Source organism: Ciconia boyciana, chromosome 9, assembly GCF_034638445.1.
Source record: "Ciconia boyciana chromosome 9, ASM3463844v1, whole genome shotgun sequence".
Taxonomy (NCBI): domain Eukaryota; kingdom Metazoa; phylum Chordata; class Aves; order Ciconiiformes; family Ciconiidae; genus Ciconia; species Ciconia boyciana.
The window spans coordinates 7,402,228-7,425,382 of record NC_132942.1 but is presented as its reverse complement, the minus strand read 5'-3'; the positions used below and the strand labels follow the sequence as shown (position 1 = coordinate 7,425,382).

The following is a 23,155-nucleotide window of genomic DNA, read 5'->3' as shown; positions in this document are numbered from 1 at the left end:
CTTTCCCCTCCCCTTTCCCTTTCTGTTTTGTTTATTTTTGTTTCTTGTTGGCCATATGGATGTTTAGCCTTACATCTGTTTCTTTCACATGCAGCAGAAGTGCTTCGAGGCCGGACGAGGGGTGAGCTGATAAAGAAAAACAAATCACGAAGTAACAGGCATCCTACAGAGCAAGGAGCCAGCACAGCCCAGCAGGTTGTGACAGGCCAGTTCCTATGTTGACATCTAAATCCTCAGCAACATCAGTGGAAAGAGTTAAGCACCTAGACTAGCGTCTCAGCCCCTCTCAAAGATAGCGTGTAATCATGAGGAATGAACCCAAACCCCAGGCAGCCAAGACAAAACACGATGTTGCATTTTTTTATGGTCTCGATGTCCTTCACCCAGCATCTGCAATCAGACTGCTGGTGCCCAGATGAGTTGTCCTCAGTCCTGCTGGCTACATGAGCCACCATCTTTCCAGGAGCCCCTGGAGAGCAACCTCGCATCGCCCTGGACAGGGTGAGGGTTGGTGCCACAGGTGGATCACAAGCTGCAAAGAGCTGGACTATCTGCAGTGCTCAGGACAGCCCTGTATGTCATGGAGGCATTCTTCAGGGACGCCCATATTCCAGCAATTTGACAGTCTCTCTTTTTGGCTGCTGGTTTTACTTTGCAATGCAGTGCCATGGCCATGCTGATGTAAAGGTATGCTGTCTGGTTCTGCCAGGGGAGCAGATGAACCTTAAATCCTCTCAGTCATGGTGAGATGCAAGGAGAGAGGAGCTGGGTTTTCACCCTGAGCATAGAGAGGAACAGATGGGAAAAGTCAACTCCAAACAGCTTTGCTGTCTGCCTGCCTCTGGCTGGGCAGCTGCTCCAGCTGAGTCATGATCTGTAAGGTCAAAATACTTAAGTGATGTCTGAAGAGACCATCAGATTCAACTGACCAGCAATTTCAACCGTGGGTTTTGCTCAATCAGTCCAGATCTGCTGGACGATAACCACAGCAGAGAGACCAATCTGCTGAGGGTCACATCTACCAGCCCAGCATTTGTCTGCCTACTTGGAGCATATTTCAGACATGTCATAACTCTCCATGTTCTCTGGATCATTCTTTCCTCTCCCTCCCCACAAGGCAGTCCCAGATGGCAGCAGTGTTAGGAGAGAGGATGGAGGAGCAAGGACTCTCCTGCCTTCTTCTGCATCCCCCTGAGGATGGGAAACACCAGCTCAGGGACTGAACTACCCCGTTGTGAAATGACAGCATTTAACATTTTCATTGCAGTAGGCCAAGGTGCTAGGAGGTGCCCAAACCAAGCAGAGAGATGGTATTCCTCCCTGCTCCCCCCGTGCTGTTATTCCGAGAGAGCCAGAGAACTGACAAACCCGTTGCAGCAGTGCCAGCAGCTGCTGTGACAATGACTCTGCTGGGAAGGTTGCGCTGGGGGCTGAGCTGTCCCTGCGAGAGACCCCCCTGATCTCCAGCCCCGCTTGATTTCTCTGGTCTATCCTTTGGACCCAGGCTGTGCCTCAGCCCGTCTTTCAGCGGGTGGGACTGCCCACTGGGGAGAGAGGGAGAGGAAGAGACCGATTTGGAAAGATAGCGAGGAGGAGGAGAGGCAGCAGGAAACCCAGCCCACCCTTTGGCTTCCTCCTGCCTCCTTCTAAAACCTGCAGATTCCTCCAGCCCGTCCAAGCGCCTCAAGTTTCCTCAGCCCTGCTGCCGGGACTGCGAGGTATGGCCCGAGACCTTCGCGTTTGCGTTGCTGTGCTGTTTCTCCCGGCATGGGGGTCCCGATAGCCCCACTCGAGGGGTCCCTGGCCTGGGAGCCGCTCTCCCGGCCCGTGGGGTGCGTCCGGTGCTCGGCAATGCATCACTCGGGGTGAAGAGCTGGACGCTCCCCACCCCGAGTGATGCATTTAGAGACCCCTCCTGGCTTCTTTTTCTCCTCTTCGCAGCATCTCCGCTCCTAAACTCAGGCTGTTACTGTATTTCGCTGACGGATTGCCAGCTCTAACACTTTGGTGACATCTGACTGTAAAGCTTTAACCTGCCCTAATTTTTCTCTCTCCTCCCTTTTTCCCCTCTGGGTTTTCAGTTGTGGGGTATTTCCTTAGCGAGACGCATGTGACCAACGTCTGGGCACATCAAACCAACCTGCAGAGCAAATCAGATCTAGTTACAAACCCGTCCCGATTACACCCAGCCTGAGGTGCCTTGGCAGGTGATGTTTTACTCACCAGAATATCTAGAGGAAGAACAAAAGAGCTGTCGACTTCATCTCAGCTTTTTCTTTTTAATGCAGCCACTCTTGTTTCTCCTTAAAAAAAAAAAAAGACACTTGACTTTTTGTTCCAAGCAGACTTTGAAACCCTTTCAAGTCCTGCTGCCCTGTTTGCTTAACTCCAGCTGATCAACTGTTAGAGAGATGGAGGTTGCAGGAGAGGAGGAACAAAGCTCTTTTTTGTTTGTTTTTTTTTTAAGTTTTAAGAACTTGGGCTCAGTCAGGCACAATTTTAGGTCCACGCAGAAGAGCCGAGGGCTTGTTTCCACTAAAGGCAGCCGCTGTCCTTCCCGTCCCGGGTGACGTGCGTGGCAGTTTAACTCTGCTCTTTGTGTCCCTCCTCTAAGAAAGCTCCACTCTGTTGCATCCAGCCAAGAAAAGAAAACTTAACGGGATGGGGGCTGAATTCCCACCCAAACCGAAAGACAACAGTTTCAAGTTGGAGTGAAATCGGGGGCACCGGGAGGGTCGCCAGTACTCTGAGCCCTCAGTTACCACCAACTTGAAACAGCCCAAAACCTCAGCAACACCGCAAAAGGACAAAAGTAAATCGCAGCTGTTTGTTAGGGTCGATCAGGCGAGTTTTAAGTGGAAATAAAAGGCTGTCGCGTTCTGCGCAGCAGTTAAAGCCAGCTATTGTCTGCCACATAGGCAGGAGCAGGGATGCGGGCGGTGTTGGGAGGGGGAAGAGGAGAAATAAACTTTTCAAACTTTTTTTCAAGCCCCTCCTTCCACAGCCCTCTGCTCTTCCATGACTCAGCCCCAGAGGAATGTCGGCTCCCATGGAAACCCTTTCTGGGTCCTCTGGTCGGAGGGATGTCAGGGCTGTTATCGCTGGAGCGGCTGTGGCCGGGCGAGCCCAGGGAATGCTTTGAAGATGGTTGGCATTTTTGCAGAATATTTAGCGGACAGTTTCTTCTCTCTCCTTTGTGGAGCTGTGCGAGTTCAGTTTTCTGTATCCCCCGAGAGCCAGAGGGACCGCTTGCACCTAGCATAGAAGTATCTGGGCTGCTTTTGGCACTATCCCATGTTCAGTCCAAACAAAAGAAAAAGCTCAGCCAGGACAGCAAAATGCTGTATCGCCTGCCCTTCCGACTGAGGACTGCACGGCGCTCAGCTATGCACTGCTGCTTGCAGCCCAGGTCTCATCCATGCACTTTTCTTGGTAGTAATTTAATTGTTTGCCATTATGGATGCAATTTGCAACCTGGACAAACTATGACAACTTCAAGCCAGCACACAACTATAGTGGCATATGGGCTCTTGCCCTTCTATCAATAAGCCCTGTAAGATCTGGAGCATTTATAAGTGCAATCAGAGCTGCTCAACTCCCTGCAAGGGGGATGGGTTAATAAAGTGTTGTGGTGTAGACGTGTCTTTAGTGACTCTGCATGGACAGATGTGGTAGACAGATTTTTTTTTTTCCCCTGTGTTTTACTGGGAGTGTGTAAGTGTGTGCATGAGCTAAAGGGAATTGCACTTCCATCTAAACATAGCTTGGCTTTGTGAGCCTGCACGCTGCGTGCAAGGGGACTGTGCAGGTGGCAGGAGCCAGGCTGGCTTCTGCCGAGTCCTCTGCTCCTGCCCCGCTCCCCTGGGACCCAGTGCAGCTGCAGCACATCTGGGCGAGCCGGCACCCCCAGCAGCACAGCCCGGGCACGCAGGGACCTGTTCAGCAGGGAGCTTTATGGGGATTCACGCAGACAACTCTGACTTCAAACCGAATTTTAGCCCAGGAGTGGCTGGCTGAGTAAAGCTCAGAGGGTCTTGCTTGCATAGGGAGGTCAGGGCCAGACCTGTCACAGGCCTCGCGTTGCGTCTCTGTGGTGGCCACACTTGCTTACCCATCCGCACCTTGAAAACTATGGCCAACGGTGGGGTTTGTAGGCAGAGGCTTTTTCTGGGCCGGTCCTGCCTTTACATTCAGTCTGAGGTGCTGGGGCTTGTCAGACCCTGCAGAGCCTTGGAAGAGCAATGAACAAATGGAGGGTGGGTGCAGGAGACCCTGTCGCTTGGGCTGGCTGCCTCCCGCACGGCCGGGCTGAGGTGCAGGTGGGGAGCCGAGACATGGGAGGGTTTTTGCCCAATGACTACCCACTCGTACTCTTGGCTGCTGGCGATGGGAGATGGCAGCAGGGCCTCTTGCCCGGGTTAGCGGTGGAGGCAGCTGGGGTTATCCCAGTGGCCTCAGGGAGGAGCTGTCAAAGTGGCCAGGCAGAGACTCCTCCCCACGCTAACGTGGCATCCCGAAGGGCTTATGCAACCCTAGCCAGGGCCAGCGCCATATGGGCCACACTCCACCATCCACGGAGCCTCCTCCAGAGGCTGCACCCACCTGGTTCTTGTCCTCTCCCAGCCCACAAAGGCCCCAGGCTGGGCGGGAGGAGACGAGGGACAAAACAGACCCCAGTGGCACAGACTCTTCCATGCATCACTGCAGGATATTTTCCCCAGCAGGAGAAACTTATTATGGTGCTACAGGATTGGGGGAGGGAGGTAAAGAGCTTGCCAGAGTAGCCTGCTTTGAATTTATGGAGGTGCTGAGGGTCAGTCTCAGACCTCCCTACACCCCATGGCTCTCTTGTTAGGGACATGGCTGCAAAATGCAATGAGCAGCCAGTGCTGAGGGATAGCCTGGGTCATGCTAGAAAGGCAGACCATCCAGAGGGGTTTATGGGAGCCACAAGACTGTGTTTAGACAGCGACTGGGAGCTGAAGTCCCCGCTTAGGATGAAAGTGGGGTCAAGCATTAGAAAGGCAGTGCAGGCCATGGGTCCTGCAGCCTATGGGTGCCAGGGGCTCTCCTCCATCATCAGCAGTCAGGAGGGGGGTGACTGAGGAAGGGGTGGTGACTGTGGGGACTTCTCTTACTTTATATTCAGCAGCCCTCTCTGTGCCCACGATGTGCTGGTATCCAGTGTGTCTTGCAAAGTGCTGGCTTCTGTTGGTTCCTTTAGGATACAGAAGGGTGTAAGTCCCTGCTTGGTAAAACCTCTTTCCCAGTCCTGTTTTCCTCTGTCCAAAATGACCCTCTGCTGCACCCCATTGCTCTGCCCCTCATACCGTCCTCTGCCCTCTGCTGGGCTCTTGCAGAGCAGTACCAGGCATTCCCAGTGCAGGGCCCCTCACAGGGATCCCCCCAAGCCCCTCCGGCTGGGGGATGGATGCTGAGCTCATGGTATGGCCCAGCTGCCAGCCCTAAAGAGCTTGGACAGCAGGACCATGGTAAGTCCACAGGGAGACTTGCACCAGTGACTCGCACTGTGGGCCAGGCTCTTCTGCCAGAGCAGCTCCATGTGCAGGGCTCCTGAGCCGTTATTTCAGGACTTTTGGCCACCAGGCGTTCAGGAAAGACCATGCCTTTGCAAAACAGCCAGGGGCTCACAGACGCTGCAATGTCCTCTTTGCACAGGCTCTGCCTCCAGGAGGATGTTGTTTTTCAAATAAACTTGTTTTCCCATCTCCGGCGCGAGACAGCTCTGCAGAGCTTGTTTGCTCAGACTCTTTCGTGCTCCTTCTTCCTCCAAACACAACACTGGCAGCTCTGACTGTCTGCTGGCTCCTAGCAGGCATGTAATTCCCTGACCCCAGCTCACTGCATGCCCAGACTTTGAAATTCAGGGTTTTTTTGGGCTTGGGGAAGTGATCTGAGAGAGCCTTGGTCTGGGGTTGGGTTCTTCTTAATGCCATCTTCCACGTGTACATGCACTGCCCTCTCCTCCAGGCTGGGCATTGCCGTGTTTCTGCCCAACAAGCATCACTGAACCTCAGAGCATCTTCCAAAGCAAACAAGCCCCTTGGGAGAAGCCCAGGAGGAGCCTTTACAAGCCAGGGGATGGCAGCAAGGGAGGAGGTGGCCAGATTCACCAGTACTTTTCCATGTGTCCCCCCCCCAACCAACCTTCCAGAAGTGAAGAACCAGTGATCTCTCCTGGCAAATGCCGGGAGAGCTCTCAGCAGCCTCCAGAGCAAATAAAGGCGAGGGGAAAGGACGGCATGTACCAAGTGGGAGAGGAGAGAGCTGCTCAGCTGTAGCCTCGCCAGAGCAAATGGGCTCATCCACCTCCACCTGCAGCCCCTCTCCCCACAGGTCCTCCTTCCCACCACAGCAGCCATCCCCACACACTGTGCTCCCAGCCCTCCGACATCCCTGGGAAGCTGCCCTCCATGCCCTGACATCTATTTTGCATGGGCACCCCGCCAGGCTGGGTGAGGCACTGAGATTGGACAGAGGATTTCAGCCTCTGCGCGGACAAACCTTGCTAAATTAGGAAGCACAGCCCAGCCTGGCTGGTGCCTGGCAGCACAGCGTTGGCGTGGTTTTATACCCGGAGAGCTGCCGTGCACGGGGAGGAAGGGAAAGGATGCACTGGCAAATTAGATATCCATCCATGCTCACTGGGAGAGAAGAAGACACCTTGTCCAACGCTTTCTGTCCCAGCAAAGCCATCCATCCGCCCAGCCCCAGGGAGCCGGTGGGCTGCGATGCCCCGGCCACGCAGGTGGAGTGGAGGGGGGCGAGCGGAAGAGAGGCAGCGGAAGCCTTGGCAGGGGGACAAGTCCCCTTGCTGGCAGGAGACAAACCGGGGGTGTTTCGCTCTCCCGGCGGGCGGAAGGGAGCGAGCAGCCCTCGCTGTCAGGAGTGGGATGCCACTGGCATATTAAGCGGCCAGCTGAGCTCCTCTCTGCCCTTACACAGAGGGGCTCAAACCTGCCAAACAGGAACCGGGGGGGACAAGGACAGGGTGATTTCACCAGCTGCACTCTCCTTCTGGCTCGCATCTCAGCCAGTGTTAGCTGGGCTGCCTGGTTCACTCATCCTTCTGAGTCCCTGCAACAGCCCAAATCGGGAGGGTGCAAAGGGCTTATCCTCCTGGAGCTCATCTCCCAGAAGGACACAACCCCAAAGCATTCTGGATCCCTCAAACCCAGTTTGGGGGCCCTCAGGTCTGAGCAAGAAAGGGAAAAACTACAGCAGAGACCCCAATATTGGGGGTGCTGGGGATGGGGGACTGGTCCCTGCCACCCCTAGAGATGCCTGTGTCCATGTGGGAAGGGGTTTTCTACAGGATTTAGTTCTAAAATGCCCCATCTCATTGTCCCTCTGTTCTCTCTTTCCTTCCTCCACTTTCATTTTTTCTCTGATTGACAAATAAAATAGTAGAGAGTTTCATTGCCTGTACCTGGGGCTCATACCAGGGGCTTATACCAGGGGCTTTTAACATGAAAAATGGGGGGGTTGGTCCAAAGTAACTCCTGTGAAGGAAAGGGGAACTGCCATTTTGACTGCAGTTTTTCTAAAGGCATCCAGGAAAGCAAGAGAAATCTAAACCCCCACCATCGCATTTTGCAAAATAAAAGAATTTGTCTTGGAAACATGATTTGGCTTAAGGTTTTGGCTGGAAAAGTCAGCGTGTGGGGCTGTAATATTGAACAGACAAGGCAGGAAATGAAGAAAGCACCCTTTTCTAAGTGTCTGACTGCCAGCCGTGAGCTCAGCCCTGAGCTGAGCGGCATGCGACGGCCTCCTTCCCTTCATCCCTCCTTTTTCTCTCCTTTATTCAGGGTTTGCTGAAAGATGAGGGCCTGGATTTTTTTCCTTCTCTACCTGGCAGGCAATGCCCTGGCAGCTCCGGTAAGTACAGGAGACAACGGAGCCTCTCTGCTGTCAGGGTTGTCCGTCCAGTGTATCTGATGGGGATTTTATTTTATAACAAATAAACCCCTGAGGGGTGGGGGGCAGCAGGGGGAGATGAAACCAGAGGGTGGCCCTGCCACCTGCCTCGGTGGTTCACCCCCCTTGGGACCGTCCTCCCATGGGCCCTGGCTCATGGTCCTTTTCCCCTGCAGCAGGAGGCTCTGCCCGATGAGACGGAGGTCATCGAAGACCCCACCACAGAGGTAGGTGACTCTTCTCCTCCTCGTCACCCATCCCTTGCAGCACCCACCACCCTGGGAAGAGCATCTCCAAAGCACGGGCGAGCAGGGGCAATGGGGGGGCTGGTCTGCCCCCTGGGAATGGGGTCCAGCTCTTTTTGCACCCCTACCAGACACACTGACCTCTTTTGCAGGAGCCCGTGGGGGCTAACCCCGTCCAGGTGGAGGTGGGAGAGTTCGAGGAACCCACGGAAGATGTAGAGGAGATTGTCGCAGAGAGTAAGTCGCCCTTCCCCTGTCCTCCAGCAGGCAGAGACATCGTCCCTTCCCTGGCTCGGGGAGCTTTAGCCACCCCAAACAGTGAGGGACTTATTCGGGAAGGGCTGTAGCACAAGGACGACGCCAACCTAGATGCACACTTAAAAGCAAAAGAAAGAGGTGCATGGCCTCTTTCCAGCACTGGATTCTCTGTAACCCCTTTTTTACAACAGAAAAGCCATTGTGTTGTGTGGCTACAGAAAGGAGGCCAGGATTAGCCCGAGGGCTAATGTGGGCTTCTGGAAACCCTCACATCTCCCCAGTGCAGGGAGAGATGCTCGGGGCTGTCCCTGGTGAAGTCTCTGTCTTCCCTCTGTGCTGAGTTGCCCCGGGCAGCTTGTGGGAGGTGAGGATGGGGCAGGCTCTGACTTTGCTCCCTGCCCTCTCTCAGACCCCTGCCAGAACCACCACTGCAAGCACGGCAAGGTGTGCGAGGTGGATGACAACAACTCGCCCATGTGTGTGTGCCAGGACCCCTCCAGCTGCCCAGCCACCGCCGGTGTCTTTGAGAAGGTGAGGGCAGAAGCTGCTTGATGGACCGGAGCAGGGAGGGACCTCACATGGGACATTGCCAGAGATGGTGCATGAGACAGTCACAGTCAGAGTGGCAGGTCCTCATCTGGCCTCGGCCGGTGGTGACCAAGGAGCTGTTGTTCACCCCAGGAAACAAGTTAAACATCTCATTTGGAGGCTCTCCCTGCTGACCCCTCTAGCAAGGCTGGGCTTCACTGTCCCTCACGCAACATCTCTCCATCCTGTGCAGGTCTGCGGCACTGACAACAAGACCTACGAATCCTCCTGCCATTTCTTTGCCACCAAGTGCACCTTGGAGGGAACCAAGAAGGGACACAAGCTGCACCTGGACTACATTGGGCCTTGCAAATGTAAGTGGAGCCATTCTCTTAGACAAGGGGACCCCTAACGTGAGCACAGCCCCCTTGCCCATGGGCTGAGGGAGAGCAAAGGTCCAGGCAGATGCAGGGCCGAGGTGGGAGGGAGCTGGGGCTGCGTGTCTGGGGTCTGGGGCCACATGTCCAGGCGCTGTGCTAACCAGCGTGTATGGCTTCCAGTCATCCCCGCCTGCCTGGACACAGAGCTGACCGAGTTCCCCCTGCGCATGCGTGACTGGCTGAAGAATGTGCTGATCACCCTGTATGAGCGCGATGAGGACAACAACCTGCTGACCGAGAAGCAGAAGCTCAAGGTGAGGGGCTGGGGAGGGAGCCTGGGAGCTCACCTCACCAATGGAGCCCAGCACACATGGAGAGCCCATCCAGAATGACCTGTGGACACCCCATGTAAAGCCCCTCCTGGGGTCCCCCCTTGCACCCTGTTCCCCTGCTGACAAGGTCTCCCTGGCCTCTCCTACAACAGGTGAAGAAGATCCACGAGAATGAGAAGCGCCTGGAGGCTGGTGACCACACTGTGGAGCTGCTAGCCCGCGACTTTGAGAAGAACTACAACATGTACATCTTCCCCGTGCACTGGCAGTTCGGGCAGCTGGACCAGCACCCAATCGATGGGTGAGTGTCGGCAGAGGGGCCCCCCTGGGGACTCCTTCCTGCCCAAGGACCAGGGTGATTTGGTGTCAGAAGGTATCAAGGCTGGAGATGTGACACAAGTGGGTGGCTGGTGGCAGAGACACAGGCAAAGTCCTGAGGAGGGACAACTCCTGCACACATCTGGCAGGGGCTGGGGCAAACCAGGCTGGGGTAGAGGCAATTTGACTTTCTGCAAACAGCTCTTCTGCAGAAAGAGGGGCCTCCCCCAGCCCCAGCTGCTCCTATCTCCCTTGCGTGGAGTTCCTGTCTTCTCGGATTTACTGTCGTATGATAGCTCCCTAAAATATCTTAGTCCAAAGGCTCTGGGATAACTTCAACAGCTGAAATAGCAGCTGCTGGCTTAGCTGTGAGCTGGAGATGGGCATGAGAGCAATCACACACACAGACACATGCGGTGGGGGCAGCCGGTGAGGAGCCCCAGCTGCTGGCTATTTTGTGACTAGCACAGCCGGTTGCAAAAGCAGACACCAGCCCTTGACCTTCATGACACTCAGTGGCAGATACTGGGAGGGCACTGGGACAGCAGTCAAACTGGACAGAGAGCTGGAGCCAGCATCTTGCCCTGCGCTGGTCCCCGCGCCTGGCAGAGCAGCTGCCCTCCTGCAGGAGGGTGGCTGGTGGTGGCGGGCGGTGCGTTGACCATGCGGTCACCTCGGCAGGTACCTGTCCCACACCGAGCTGGCCCCCCTCCGTGCCCCCCTCATCCCCATGGAGCACTGCACCACCCGCTTCTTCGAGGCTTGCGACCTGGACAACGACAAGTACATCGCCCTGGAGGAGTGGGCCAGCTGCTTCGGCATTAAGGAGCGTAAGTACCGAGTAGGGAAGGAATGGGGGTGGAGGGGACACCGAAAAGCACCCCCAGAACCCCCACTCAGGGTGAAGCAATGCATTACAGCCGGTCCTGGGGAGGGAAAAGCAGGGGAGAGCAGGGAGGGGGATTGCTGGAGCAGTGGGACCCTGGCAGCATCCGCCTCCTAACCTCGTCTCTCTCTTTTCCTTCCACAGAGGACATAGACAAGGATCTTGTGATCTAAACCCCCAGCTTCCTTCTCTGCTGCCAACTTTGTCTTGTTTTAACCTTCCCACTTCCTTCGGTTTTTAAACCGCTTTTGTTTTGTTTTGTTTTTCCCTGGGAACAAGGTGCTAATATAGATCTAAACGTATGTAGTAACGGTGCTAAGAGAAATAACAGTCCTCATTCATAGCCTAATCCATTACCACTAGATTACTCATTCGGCTGTTTCCAAACACTCTTACCAGCCCTTTCTCTCTCTGAGGTGTCTTTACCATTGACCAACCCTGTTCCTGTCCGAAATATCTGCTCTGTCTTGGTATCCGCTCTCGGATCGACTTCTCTTAACTTCTTACTAACAGCACGTTCTTGGACACGTCAACATAGACACAAAGACCTCTCAGCTGATTCACCGTCCCCAGTTACAGGCTGCCAGCAAGGGAAGGCAGAGCCAGAGGATGTAGGAGGATTGGGCTTTTCGAGCAGAGCAGCTGTGGGTGACGTTGTGGTCACCCAGCTCATGGTAGGGGGGATGGAGAGGGGTGAGAAAGACATAGAGTGGTAGGATTTCGTTTTCCTTTGTTTTTTATTATTCCCAGGGCTTGAATTTAACAATCATTGGGCACAAAAAAAAAGGGCTAATCAAGCAAACAAATAGGAAAGCACACAAAATTTAAAACAAATAAAATGAAATGCATCCCATCCTGTAAAATCCCCTCGAAAAATAAAGGTTTGAAAGTGCTACGTGCTTTACCATTACTCAATGACCGTACTGCTGTTGTGTTTTCTGTGCTGCAAAGGGAGATTGGGTGCGGCCGCCTGTTGCCCCTGGGTGCGCGTGGCTGATCTTGCTGTTGCGATTCTGCTGTAGCTGAGCTAAAGCTCTTGGCTCTCCCCGAATCACGGTGCCCTTGAGCACTTCCCACCCCTGCCTTGGTCGTGCTTAAATTCCAGCCCTGCTCTCCCAGGGAAGCTGTGTCAGGCTTGGAAGGGACATTTCTGCTCAGAAAGAGGCATGCTTGCCACACGCTTGAGGGAAAGGCTGTAGTATTTTTTTTTCCTGTTGTGGATTTTGGGGTTTAAGGGATGGGTGGGAGGGAAGGGAGAAGGTATTTGGATTTTGCTTTATAGAGAGGGTCCTGACAGGAGTGAAGGGATGGTTAAGTCTCACAGGCTGAGAACTCTTTTTTTTTACCTCTGAATGTTCCCTGTGCCTTATATTATTACATTTCTGCCACAGTGTGAGCAACCTGATGAGTCTCTGTAATAAAAAATACTGATTTGAAACACTGACAATAAATGAGCTTGCAATGTTCCTCTGTTTCACTCCCTCCTGATGAGGGGGATCGCGCACACATCGCCAACCTCATGCATGCGTTCAAGTTGTAACGCAGGCATCCCAGCCCCAGAGGAGACTCTGGGCCAAGGTAAGCTGAGGTGCTTCTGCCAGTTACAGCCCGTCACCTCACTGTAAACGGGCTCGTTGGGGGATATCGGATGGGTAATGCATGGGCAGATGGAGCTGAAGCAGCGAAGGCAGACAGAGTCACTGCAGCAGCCAGCACAGACACTCGCATGGCTCCAAGGCCCTTGCTTTCATAAGCAATAAAATCCCTGGGAAAGGTGAAAAGGCACAACAGTATAAAAATAAACAACGCCATGTGCACGGGCTAAAAATAGCCATGTTGCAAGGGCTCTGGTTAAGCTGTGGCATCCCGCTGTTATCAGCCCCTTGCTGGGTGTGCTGTGCTCCAGATGCAGCTGCAGGGTCCACTCCTGCAGCAGGGTCGCTCCTGGCTGCAGAACCCCAGGCAGGTCCCATCAGGGATGGTCACTTTGCAGATGCTTTGCCAAGCAGTTTGAACCCAGTGGGAAAGCTGGTGCCCAGAGTGCCCAGGTGAAGGATTTTCACTCCTGCCTTGAACCCCAGCACTCATTCCACCCTGCCAAGCTGCTTCACGGAGCTGTTTAGCCAGAGGAGGGTTTCTCGATGGAGACACAACAAAGGCCTCCCCATTTTAGAGGCTGCCACTGCGATTCGGCAGACCTGGCACAGCGAGGGGCACCGCTGCCCACGACCCTCACCTGCGAGATCCACCCAGCTGCAGCAGCCGTCGGCTGCCGAACCACTTCCCGGCCAGGAGAGCTGGGGAGAGAGGATTTGGGCAGGGGGGGAGGACAGGAAGACAGGCGGGGACCGGAGGAGAGCGGCTGCCCTGTGCAAACCTGCTTTCCAGTCGCTCCCTCTCAGCCAGAAACTCCCACTCGCGCTCCTCCGCCAAGACGCAGCCACATTCCTTCCAGCTCCAGCCCTCCCCGCCAGCGCTGCCGGACAGACACGGGCAGCTTCGGTCCCATGCAAGGGAAGGCTTTCCACCCTCTCCTCTGCCTTCCCCTCCTGTGCAGGAATCGGCTCTAAATCACAGCAAGCTCAGGAAAGTCAGCAGGTTCCACCAGGAGAGCCGGTTATCACAGCTCAGGAAGGCGAAGGGATCCCTCTCTCAGGCCATGTCCCATCCCAGGGAACAATACTCATGTCCCGGCAGCCTGGCAGGGCCCAAAGGACCCAACTCAGCGCTATTACAAGTGCAGCTGTCCTGGCTTTAACTGAGCATCAGAGTGAGCTCAGGAGGTTGCAACTGGGCCTCCCTTAACCCTTCAAAGGTCACAGCCTGAAGTATCAAGTTGCTGGAATTTCACTGCCTTGGGGCAAATGCCATACATGGGGTTACATCAGGACTTGAGGAATAAGCTGGCCTTTTTAAGCTTTCAGACCTAGACGGTCAGCAAGTGTGGAACAGAACAGCCCTTTCCCTGTTTCAGCTGAAATCGAGCCTTCCAGTGCCTGCACAGCAGTAAAGAAATTCGCCTGTATTTTCCAAGTGGAAATTCTCCCTGTGGTTAGTGCTGACTGAGGACACAGTTTGCAAACCTGAATAAAGAAAATAGAAAAATAATGGAGAGATCTGGATCCAAAACCAGCCTGACACAAGCACGATCTGACCCAAGTACTACAGTGCATCTGCAGGCAGAGGTGGTTAATTTTGCTGTAGTTACTCAGGGCAGCAACACAGAGCAGCTCACAGGGCACTGTCTTGCATTCAACAGAGAAAAGATGGTAAAGACAAAGATTCATGTAGAGATTAGTGCTTTCCTGTCTGTTTTCCTGACCCTTGCTTTTACAAAAGAAACAAACTGTGGCATAAACGCTGCATTAAGGTTTGTGGCTTAAATATTCAAAATGCAGGTGATGCAAAAAAAATGACAAGCCAGGATCACTGTGACTACTCCAGCCACACACCTGGAGACAGCCAGGACGCCAAGGCTCACTGTTTGCAAGGTGTAGCTGCACCCGGAGATGCTTCTGCTCTAGCTAACGGTGCCACTGGAAACCCACAGGGTTAAACCCATCCTGCAGCATGTGTGAAGGCTGGTATTTCACACAGGCTCGAGCCTCATTAGCTAAAATCAGTTCTGCAAAGGAAGACCGAGCCATATAACTGAGGGCTTTGACCCATATTCAGCTGGCCCATGGAGGTGGGGTTGATGGAGTTACTGTTTCCCAGCGGTTAGGTATCTCTCACAGCAGTTCAAGCACACCCAGTCTTGCTGTTGATGGGGGACCTCACCATGACCGGCTGGGTCTGGCACAGGGTGGGTCCCACAGGGCTTGGCGGGGATGGTGCCAGGACCACCTCCACCACTCTGCCCTGCTCCGGCTTTTTGAGCAGCTCCTGAACTGCCCATATCCACTGCAGAGCCTTCTTTTGGCATAAAGCAGCCTATGTATTTCAAAGGCGGACAAACTCGGTAAAAACAAGCCCTACCTCCAGCGAAGAGACAAAGCCGGGGGAAAACATGCCAGGGGATGCACGTCCCTCCGGCCGGCCTGGAGGGAGAGCAGGAGGGACGCAGGGACCCCTCTGCCCCCCCAAGGCGTGAGAGGTGCCTCCTCCTGCACCCTCAGCCCATCTCCATCCCCCGGCACGGCGCGGCGGCAGCGGCGCGGAGCGGCCGGCGGGGGGAGCGGCAGGGCAAGGGACCGAGCCCGGCGCCGCGGGAGGCTGCGGGGAGCGGGGCGGGCCGGCTGGCCCGGCCGCGGAGGGCGGGTTGGGAGCTCCCCTGCTGCGGCCCGGGCTGCCTGGGCACAGGGCGGGAGGAGGGACCCGCTCCCGCGGGCGCATCTCCCATCCCAGGGCTTTGCCCGTCGTAGCAGAGCATCTCAGCAGCAGCGAGATGTGGCGCCGCAAAATGCAGCCCTGGTCCCTTTCGGAGCTACGTCCCCGCCACGCTTGGCCATCCCATCCCATCCCATCCCATCCCATCCCATCCCATCCCATCCCATCCCACCCAAGGGTGCCCAAGCCCTCCCAGCCTTTCTGGAGCAGGGACCACTTTTAGTCTAAAGGACATATGGCTTACATGATCCCAGGCTTTGTGTTTTGCTGATCAGCCTGCCTGTCTCAGTACCATTCCCTCTAATTTTTGAACCTACTGGCTAGTTTTAACTTGATTTGATGGATCACAAAACCTCAAAGACATCACATTCCTCCAGGTAGCGTGAAGACAGACAGAGTGAGGACACACGCATACAGACAAGTACTTCGCTGCACAGTGATGTTGAAGTCTAACAGGAGCTGGGCTAGGTCTGCCGCTCAGATGCTCTGGTGCCAAGGTAATTGCACAGTAGGTAATTATTTGTGTTGGGGACTATCCAGTTTCTGCATTGGCCATGGACAAGTTACATTATTTTCTATTTCATGGCCTACCACATAAACCATGGCCATTTCCCAATTAAGCCCACTTTCTGTCAGCCTTGGTATTGTGCTCCCAGGAATCACAGAATCAGAGTTTCTGTGATTCTTGAGAAATGACTCGCCCCAGGACACATTTTTATGTGCATTCCCTACATTTTTCTTAATTTCATATTCCTTTTGATCACTGCTTCAGCTGGACCCGAGCAACTATAAAAGTCTCTTGTTATTTCTTGTCCAAACACCTCGCTGATCACCTTTACTGCCTGGGTTTTGGAGACTTTGCTGCCGTCAGCTACAGGGCCAAAATTCCCCGTGCGCAAAGCCAAGCCTGACCGCAGCACGATGGCGGCCGTCTGCGGCCTGCCCAGGGCAGCCACGGCACCGCAGCCTGCACGGCGGGACAAGCCCTGGAGGCTGAGGCTGTACCAGCCACTTGTAGGACATTTCACAGCCAGGAGGAGTGTAAAAACAACACGGGACTCCTAGAATGAGCATCCAGTGCTGACCAGCCACATGGTGCATTTCCCTCCCATGAAATGAGAGGTCTCCTGGAAACCGAAAGCTCTTTCTCCCCAACACTAATGTCCCGAGAAAAGCTGGTTTGGCTCAGGAGTGCCTGAGCTGGACACTGGCTGGAACCTGGGTTAATATCTGGGGCAAATATCACCACGTTTCCTATGCTCCCTTTTCCTGAAGCATCTGCTGTTGGATGCAGAGATGAGTCAAGGCAGACCTTTGGTCTGACCCAGTCCTGCTGCTCTTCTGCACTAATCAGTTCTGCAATCACGCCCTGTCTGCTTGGGCTTGAGCAGCAGGATGCATCCTGCAGGATTCCTGTTGTTTCCTCTTGGTCACAGTGTCCCTAATGAAATCCTTACCTTATCTACCATCAGATGATTCTCTCATCACTTGGGAGCTAGCTCCAGGTTTTAGCTCTGGTACAGATTTTCATGCCCTTCAAAGAGCCGTTCCCTATTCTGAGCACTGCCCACATGCAGTCTGTTTGGTAAGCCTTTATCCTGCTCCACAGGAATAATTTCCTTTTCCTTTACAGCTTGCTCATCCAGGTTGGATGCTGGAGTATTTTACTTAACATGTCTTGTTTGCATCCTTCTCCTTAGCCCGGCAGCTGGCTTCTGATGAACTACCTGCGGCAGGAAGAAACATGCTGTAATAATCAGAGGGGAAATCTGGAGGGCTCTGGTTCACTCCTCCTCAGAGGCAGATGCCCATATCCTTTGCACGTTAACCATAACACAAGCCCTGCACATACAGATGTTCTCAAGCCAGTCCTGGCAAACTTCAACCCCCAGCCATGGAAGCTCAATTCCCTGGAGATGCTGGCATGCTGGACAGACTGAAAGGAGCGTGAAGATAATATCCCCCTCGATATGCAAAAAGCAAATGAGAAGGGGAGGAGAAGACCATACTGCTCTCCTTGGCTGCCTCTACCTAAAAACTGGCAAGGGTGAAAGTGCTCCGCATACAGCTCACACCTGCAAACCCCTGCCCGTGCTGCTGCCCACACGGGCAAGCCCTCTGGGGAGGAGCACGCCGGCGAGTGCCAAGCAGCCTCCACAGCCCCCAGCAGTGCTGGTCTCAGCCCAGCACTCCCACGCCGCTGTGCCCATCCCTTTTCTCCCGCTCCCTCCACCCCTGCCTCCAGACTCCCATCACCACCATGCAGGCTCAGTGCTGTGGCAATGAACCCCTGGCAGATCAAGCCCTCCTCCTCTGGATGGTTCATCTCCCCAAGGATGCTCAATCCCGGCTTGAAAAGCCAAACGTTAGATGAGGAGGAATTTTTCTGGAAAGGAGCTGTGACGGGAAGCTAGGGTATGCATTGCTGCTCCAGCATCCAGCCCCCCCTTCCACAGTCATCGCAGGGTGCAAGCGCCGAGCTCTGGGCTCTGCTGATGGCTCCCCTTTTCCTCCACACTGGAGCTGTGGCTGGCTTTCCCTGCTTTTCACCTCCAGCCGTACCTTTAACATGTGTGGGCAAACACAGGCTCTTGAATGCAATTTGGTTCAAGGCAAAGGTGTCAGGGCACGTTCCGTTCAGGAGAGGAGGAATGGTTGAATTGCTGGGGAAAGGCCAGCCTTGGGCTGCCAAAGCTGGGAGAGGCCTGGCTTCCCGATCTGGGGAGGCTTGTGAGCAGACCCAGGGAGGAGCCAGCAAGGGATCAGTTCTGCCTGGCAGGCACAGGGGCAGAGGGAACAAGGTGGGCGTGAGGCAAGACCCCTGCTGCAAAAGGTTCCTTCCACGAGGATGCCAAAGGATCTGCAAAAAGAGCGAACGAACCCACCTTGGCATCCCTGCAGTGGCTACTTTGTAAATGTCTCCTCTTTCCTTCCAGGTGGGAAAGCAAAGATCTTCCCCTTCTGTGCAGACAGAATGGAGACTGCATGGCAGAGCCATGCTTAACACGTGTGTGCACACACACACAAACAGGGTTTCTTGGGTTATCTTGACAAGTTTCTTCTCCTTCCTTGTTCTGCTCTCTCTCTCGCTTCTCCCTGGGCTCAGCTCATCCTTGCACAGCCCCTTCCATCCCAGTTAGTGTTACATCAGAGTAAATCTGAGTCTAGGTGGTTGTGACTCTTCCCAGCTCCACACCAGCCCCACGGCAGCCCACGGGCACCTCCCCACCAGCCCCACAGAGAAAAGGAGCTGGGCTTGTTAACCTGAGCCACAGCCCTGTGGGTGCTTCTGTATGGGGGTCACCTGCTCAAACCCTGCTGCCAACCAAAACCCATGCCCGTTTCTGCACACCCTCTCCCTGTCTCCCTTCCGTCCCGCTGAGCTGGCTGCTCGGGGAGGCAGCTGCCCCCAGCCTGCTCTCTGCACAGGGCTGGAGAGCTTCTCCGAGTGCCCCAGGCTCTGTGGGGCTGGACACCCATCTCTCCTGCCCAGTTCCCAGCCTGCCTTCTCCAGAGCCCACAAGGCTTCCCAGGAAATGCTGGAAGGGATTTTCTGCATCTCTCTGCTGGTGTTTCCGGGAGCCAGAGCAACCTCCCCCGTATCTCCAGATCTAAATCACTGGAGACGTGCCACAGCCAGTAGCCATCCCAGTTCTACCCCCACCTCTCTGGAGTGAAGTCAACCTTCCCCCAGAGCTAAACAGGAGGCTCTGCTCCCCACCTCTTTGGCAAGCCCGTTGCTCACCCGCAGGCTAATATCAGCCTTCGTTCTCCTGGCCCCATCAGTCTCTCCTTCCCCTCTCAGCCACAGGTGCTGGGAGGGAGCAGGTACGGATCTCTTGGGGCTTTCTCCTACCAGCAGCCTGCCTGTGACCTCTCCCTGCCTCTCCCTAGAGACCTGCAGAGGAGCAAGGGTGAAAAACATGAGCACAAATTGAAGGGTCTCAGCTGCCTGCCTGAGTCAATTTATATACAGGCACCCCAGGAATGGGATTAGCTGTGGGGTCAGAGCTCTTATCTAAGTACTTTCAATTTGATCCTGACTTGCCTCAGGAGAGATGGATGGATTTCTTCTAGATTATTTAGAGGATCAGAAGTAGCCTGGCAAAAAAAAAAAATTCTTCCTTGCAGAACCCAGAATTAAGCCATGTGCTGCTTTGGAAATGGTGAAATTATGATCACACAGGTGATCGTTTGCAAAAAGAAAAAAAAAAATTCAAAACCTCCCACTGGCTTTTACTCATTTCCAGTTTTGCTCATGTTGCTCATTTCCTGTGCCTCCCATTTCTCCTGACCCTGGTGAAGACAAGAGTCATTCCAGCACAGTAAGGCATTGACTGACCAAGTTCTTCATCCTTTTATTTATTTTCTTATCCACCTACAAGTGGCCAGGCTTCAATTCTCTGAAAAATCAGCCCCTTGGCGTTCTTGGAGACTCATCTCCAGCGATAATCAGCACAGATGCCCTCAGCAGGGTTGAACCATTTGCGGGAGGGAGTGCTGATTTCTTGGTGGGAATCCAATGAATGATCTCATCCTAGAAAGGAAGCCAGAAATCACCATCTCCACTGGGCAAATCATGGTGTTTGCTGTCGACTGCACAGACAACCCCATGCTCTCTGCAGATGGTCTGTGGTGCCTCTCCACCCCTCAGTCCTACCAACACCTCCACCTCCACATTCTTCAGCTTTGATTTCTTGGCAGTAGTCGTCAGGACTGCTGTCACCACTGTGACAGAGCCACTGTACCACCAAACATCAACTGGACATCAGGCAAGCTGGCCAAAGAGTAGAAGAAAACCAGTTCAGCATTGGACTAGCAAAACAAACCCCAAAGAGGGTGGCACAAGCAAGCAGTCTGATTGACAAGGACTGGATTGGCATGTGTGATGTGGTAGATACTGCTGGGCTAGAGGCAGATCATGTATCCCTGCAACAGTCCCATCCCTGAGCTGTCCCTTGCCCATTTCCCTGCCCTCATGGTGGCAGGGCAGCCTGGCCACCACCCACAGAGTCGGGTGCTGTTCTGCACCCCAGGTATTGTCCCAGTCACCCCTTCTTTCCTTAGCTGTGGGACTATCAATAAGACTTTCCTGTTGCCTGCTCAGGTGGTAGCACATAAATGGGAGCATGCTGAGGTACCATGTCTCTTGTGAAGCCAACTGTCCTCAAGATGCCCCTTCTCAGCCCTTTGGAAGGAGGGCAGCAATGCAATGACTGATCTTCCCTGAACACCATGCACTGTTTTAATTTCTCACCCGAGTCCCATCCTGCCCCCAAGACCCTGCCTGTCTGCCTCCCAGCTGTGTTTTTCATAGAGGAGCTTTACCTCCTGTTGATGAAACTTAGGAGCCATCCAGATCTTACAATGGTCACTCAGCCTCCATCACACTGCAGCCACAGTTCTACTTTAGACCGAGCCCTTAACCTTTTGCTTGCTGACACAGCCTGTTGACCTCCTGGAAGCAGTGAGTGAGAGCACCCTGCCAAGGTCATGGAGAGGGTAGGGAAGAGATGTGGTTTGTGCCTGTCCACAGACACCCATTGCAATGCTCTCACTGCCAGCAGGTCAGAGGCTCAGACTGGCTGGGAAGAGATCGCTCCTCAAGGCCTCTCCCTGATCAGCTGCCTGGGTGCACCCTGCACAGGGATGCTCTGTGGTGGAGCAGAGCCTTCCTGGCCCACCTGCCTCTCACACTTGTTCATCTTCCTAGAGAGATCTCTTCTTCGTTCTCTGAATCCTTGTGATTTCTTTTTCCCCCCCTCCTCTCTGTGTCTCCATCCAGTCCTCCAGACCTCTAGCTCTTCCTTCCAAACTCTGTCCCACATTCTCTGTTTTTCTTCTCTGTTCCAGTGCCTCTTGCCACAGCCACCCGTTTCGCACATCTCATCTAATTATTTTTGCTCCATTTCTGTCACTCACAGGCATATCCCTCAACGGCTCCATTTCCCTTTCCAGTTCCACCCCAAAAACCACCTTCAACCCCCTTCTGTCTGCTCCCAGCTGCACTCTCTGCCCACCTCCACCCACAGCTTCCGACATCACTGCCTACCTCTCAGGTGGCTTTCCAGGCCCACATTCATCCCTCCCATCTTCATGCTCTCCAGGAAGGCGTGCAGCCACCGGAAAAGGTCTACCCCTTCCAAGTGAGATCAGCCTGCCCCAGATCCCGTTCCATGACTGTAAGAGCTAGACAGAGGGGCAAGGTACTTGAGATGGGTGCCTCCCTTCGGTGAGAGGAATTGGGGTCCACAGGCAATGGCTTTTTGTCTCCTGGGCTGGAAAGCCCTGTGGGACCTCCTACTCTCCCTGCCTATCAGCCGTTCCTTCCGGAGAGACCAAGGTACTTTCTGCTGAATGTGGTGCAGCTCCTTCTCTTTGTTTCTATTCCAAACCTTTGCAATACCTTTGTTCACTGCAGATTTCAAATTGCTGAAAGATTTATAAGACCACAGTAAATTGCAAGACGTAACACCCAAACGGGGCTTTAATTATCATCACAAAGGTGTTAAACTTACATCCAAAAAGAGAGGGGGACTGCTCATCTCTCTGTGGGTATAAATCCCTGTGGATGTGTTAGGGTACATCTCTTCCCCCCACCCCACATATTTGTATACCAGTGCATGAATTAATCTTTGAAGGCTTTACAAGAATGTGTAATCTCCCTCTTTTATGTGCTTCCATATCTTTTCTGATCTCGATTAGCAGGAGTACTCCCCCTTAGTCATGTTCATACTATGCCATGAAAGGCATCTATGCTCATACATGGAGAAGAGCACAAACTGGTGTTTACTAACTCAAGATGTATTTCCACACAAATACATTCTGCATCAACTTCTGCTTCAGCACCTTAAAAAGATGTTTTGACATATGTGTGTGCTCATGTATTTATTCTATGTACCTAAACACGCTCATGCACATGTACATGCACAACTTTGTTGTTGCTTTCTCTGTCGTTGGTGTCGTACGCTTGCATCAGTACTGTTCCCCTGCCAACCGACAGCAGATGCCTGAGCCTCTGCATGCTGGCTGCCTAGCAGAAGAGAAAGCAGTGATGTGAAGTCCTGGTGTATTTTCCAGGTCACTTGTTTTATTTACACCACCTACCCTAGGTTAACACAAGATGCCCAACCAGCTTTGAAGGCAATCCCTTGATCCTGAAACCACCCAAACACCTATGTTCTTTCCCTTGGAATTAACTCTGCCTTCAGAATTGGCTCTCATCAAAAGCCCTGGCAGAGAGCAGACTTTGCCCCACCTTCAGTTTACTGTCTCCTGAGCCTCACACAGGTCCACGTGTCTCCCTAAGAATAAAAGCTTCCTCGCACACTCAGGAAGGTCGACTCTTCTGTGTAACCACCTGTTGCCACTTTGCCTTTACACTCTGTTTACGCAATCCATACATGCATAAATCCACAGCAGAAAGAGACTTTGGCCAGGTACATCCATGTGAAGAGTTTACAGGGTATTTGTCCATCTGGTGCTCACATGCCTGCTGAAAACCCATGCTCTCTTTGCCTTGCAAATGCTGCTCCATTCCTGTATAAGCAAGAGCAAGCTGTGTCCATGCTGTTGTTGTTTCTGTGTTCCCTACAGTCTTTCTGTCCTCTAGTAAATTTGGACAGAAATACTTTGGAAATTATAAACCACAAGGTAATACAGAGAGTCCTTTCAGTACTGCTGGCAGTCAGATAAGAGTCTTTCTTTTCCCTGTCCTTAATGATCTCAGGCATTTAGAGGAAGGAGATAAATCAGAGATATTGGAGCTCATGAGGATCCACGTATTCTCCTGTTCTGCCAGCAAACAAAGGGCAGAAGAATTTCAAATCCTGTAGCCGAGAAGCAGATGTCCCCCCCGTGCGCTGGGGTGATGATGTCCATGCACACACACTATGCTGGATATGCTGGACCACATTTGGCTGGGGCTTCAGAGCTGAG

General features: G+C 53.6%; 1 protein-coding gene across 1 annotated transcript; it reads left to right on the top strand.

The window, feature by feature from the left end:
- Positions 1–1,572: 1,572 nt before the first annotated feature.
- On the top strand, positions 1,573–11,798 carry SPARC (secreted protein acidic and cysteine rich). The gene is made up of 10 exons (XM_072871937.1): positions 1,573–1,718; positions 7,833–7,902; positions 8,118–8,168; positions 8,339–8,423; positions 8,854–8,975; positions 9,226–9,346; positions 9,533–9,666; positions 9,837–9,985; positions 10,684–10,832; positions 11,033–11,798. Exons 2-10 carry the CDS (start codon positions 7,846–7,848, stop codon positions 11,059–11,061), a joined length of 897 nt encoding a protein of 298 aa, XP_072728038.1. The 5' UTR covers positions 1,573–1,718; positions 7,833–7,845; the 3' UTR covers positions 11,062–11,798.
- The last annotated feature ends 11,357 nt before the right edge of the window (positions 11,799–23,155 follow it).

What these genes read in the sequence shown, in the direction of transcription:
- SPARC (XM_072871937.1), top strand. Translation starts at nt 7,846, where the DNA reads ATGAGGGCCTGGATTTTTTTCCTTCTCTACCTGGCAGGCAATGCCCTG. An exon ending in CTACATTGGGCCTTGCAAAT is followed by an intron (nt 9,347 to 9,532) that starts GTAAGTGGAGCC and finishes TATGGCTTCCAG; the next exon opens with TCATCCCCGCCTGCCTGGAC. An exon ending in CTGCTTCGGCATTAAGGAGC is followed by an intron (nt 10,833 to 11,032) that starts GTAAGTACCGAG and finishes TTCCTTCCACAG; the next exon opens with AGGACATAGACAAGGATCTT.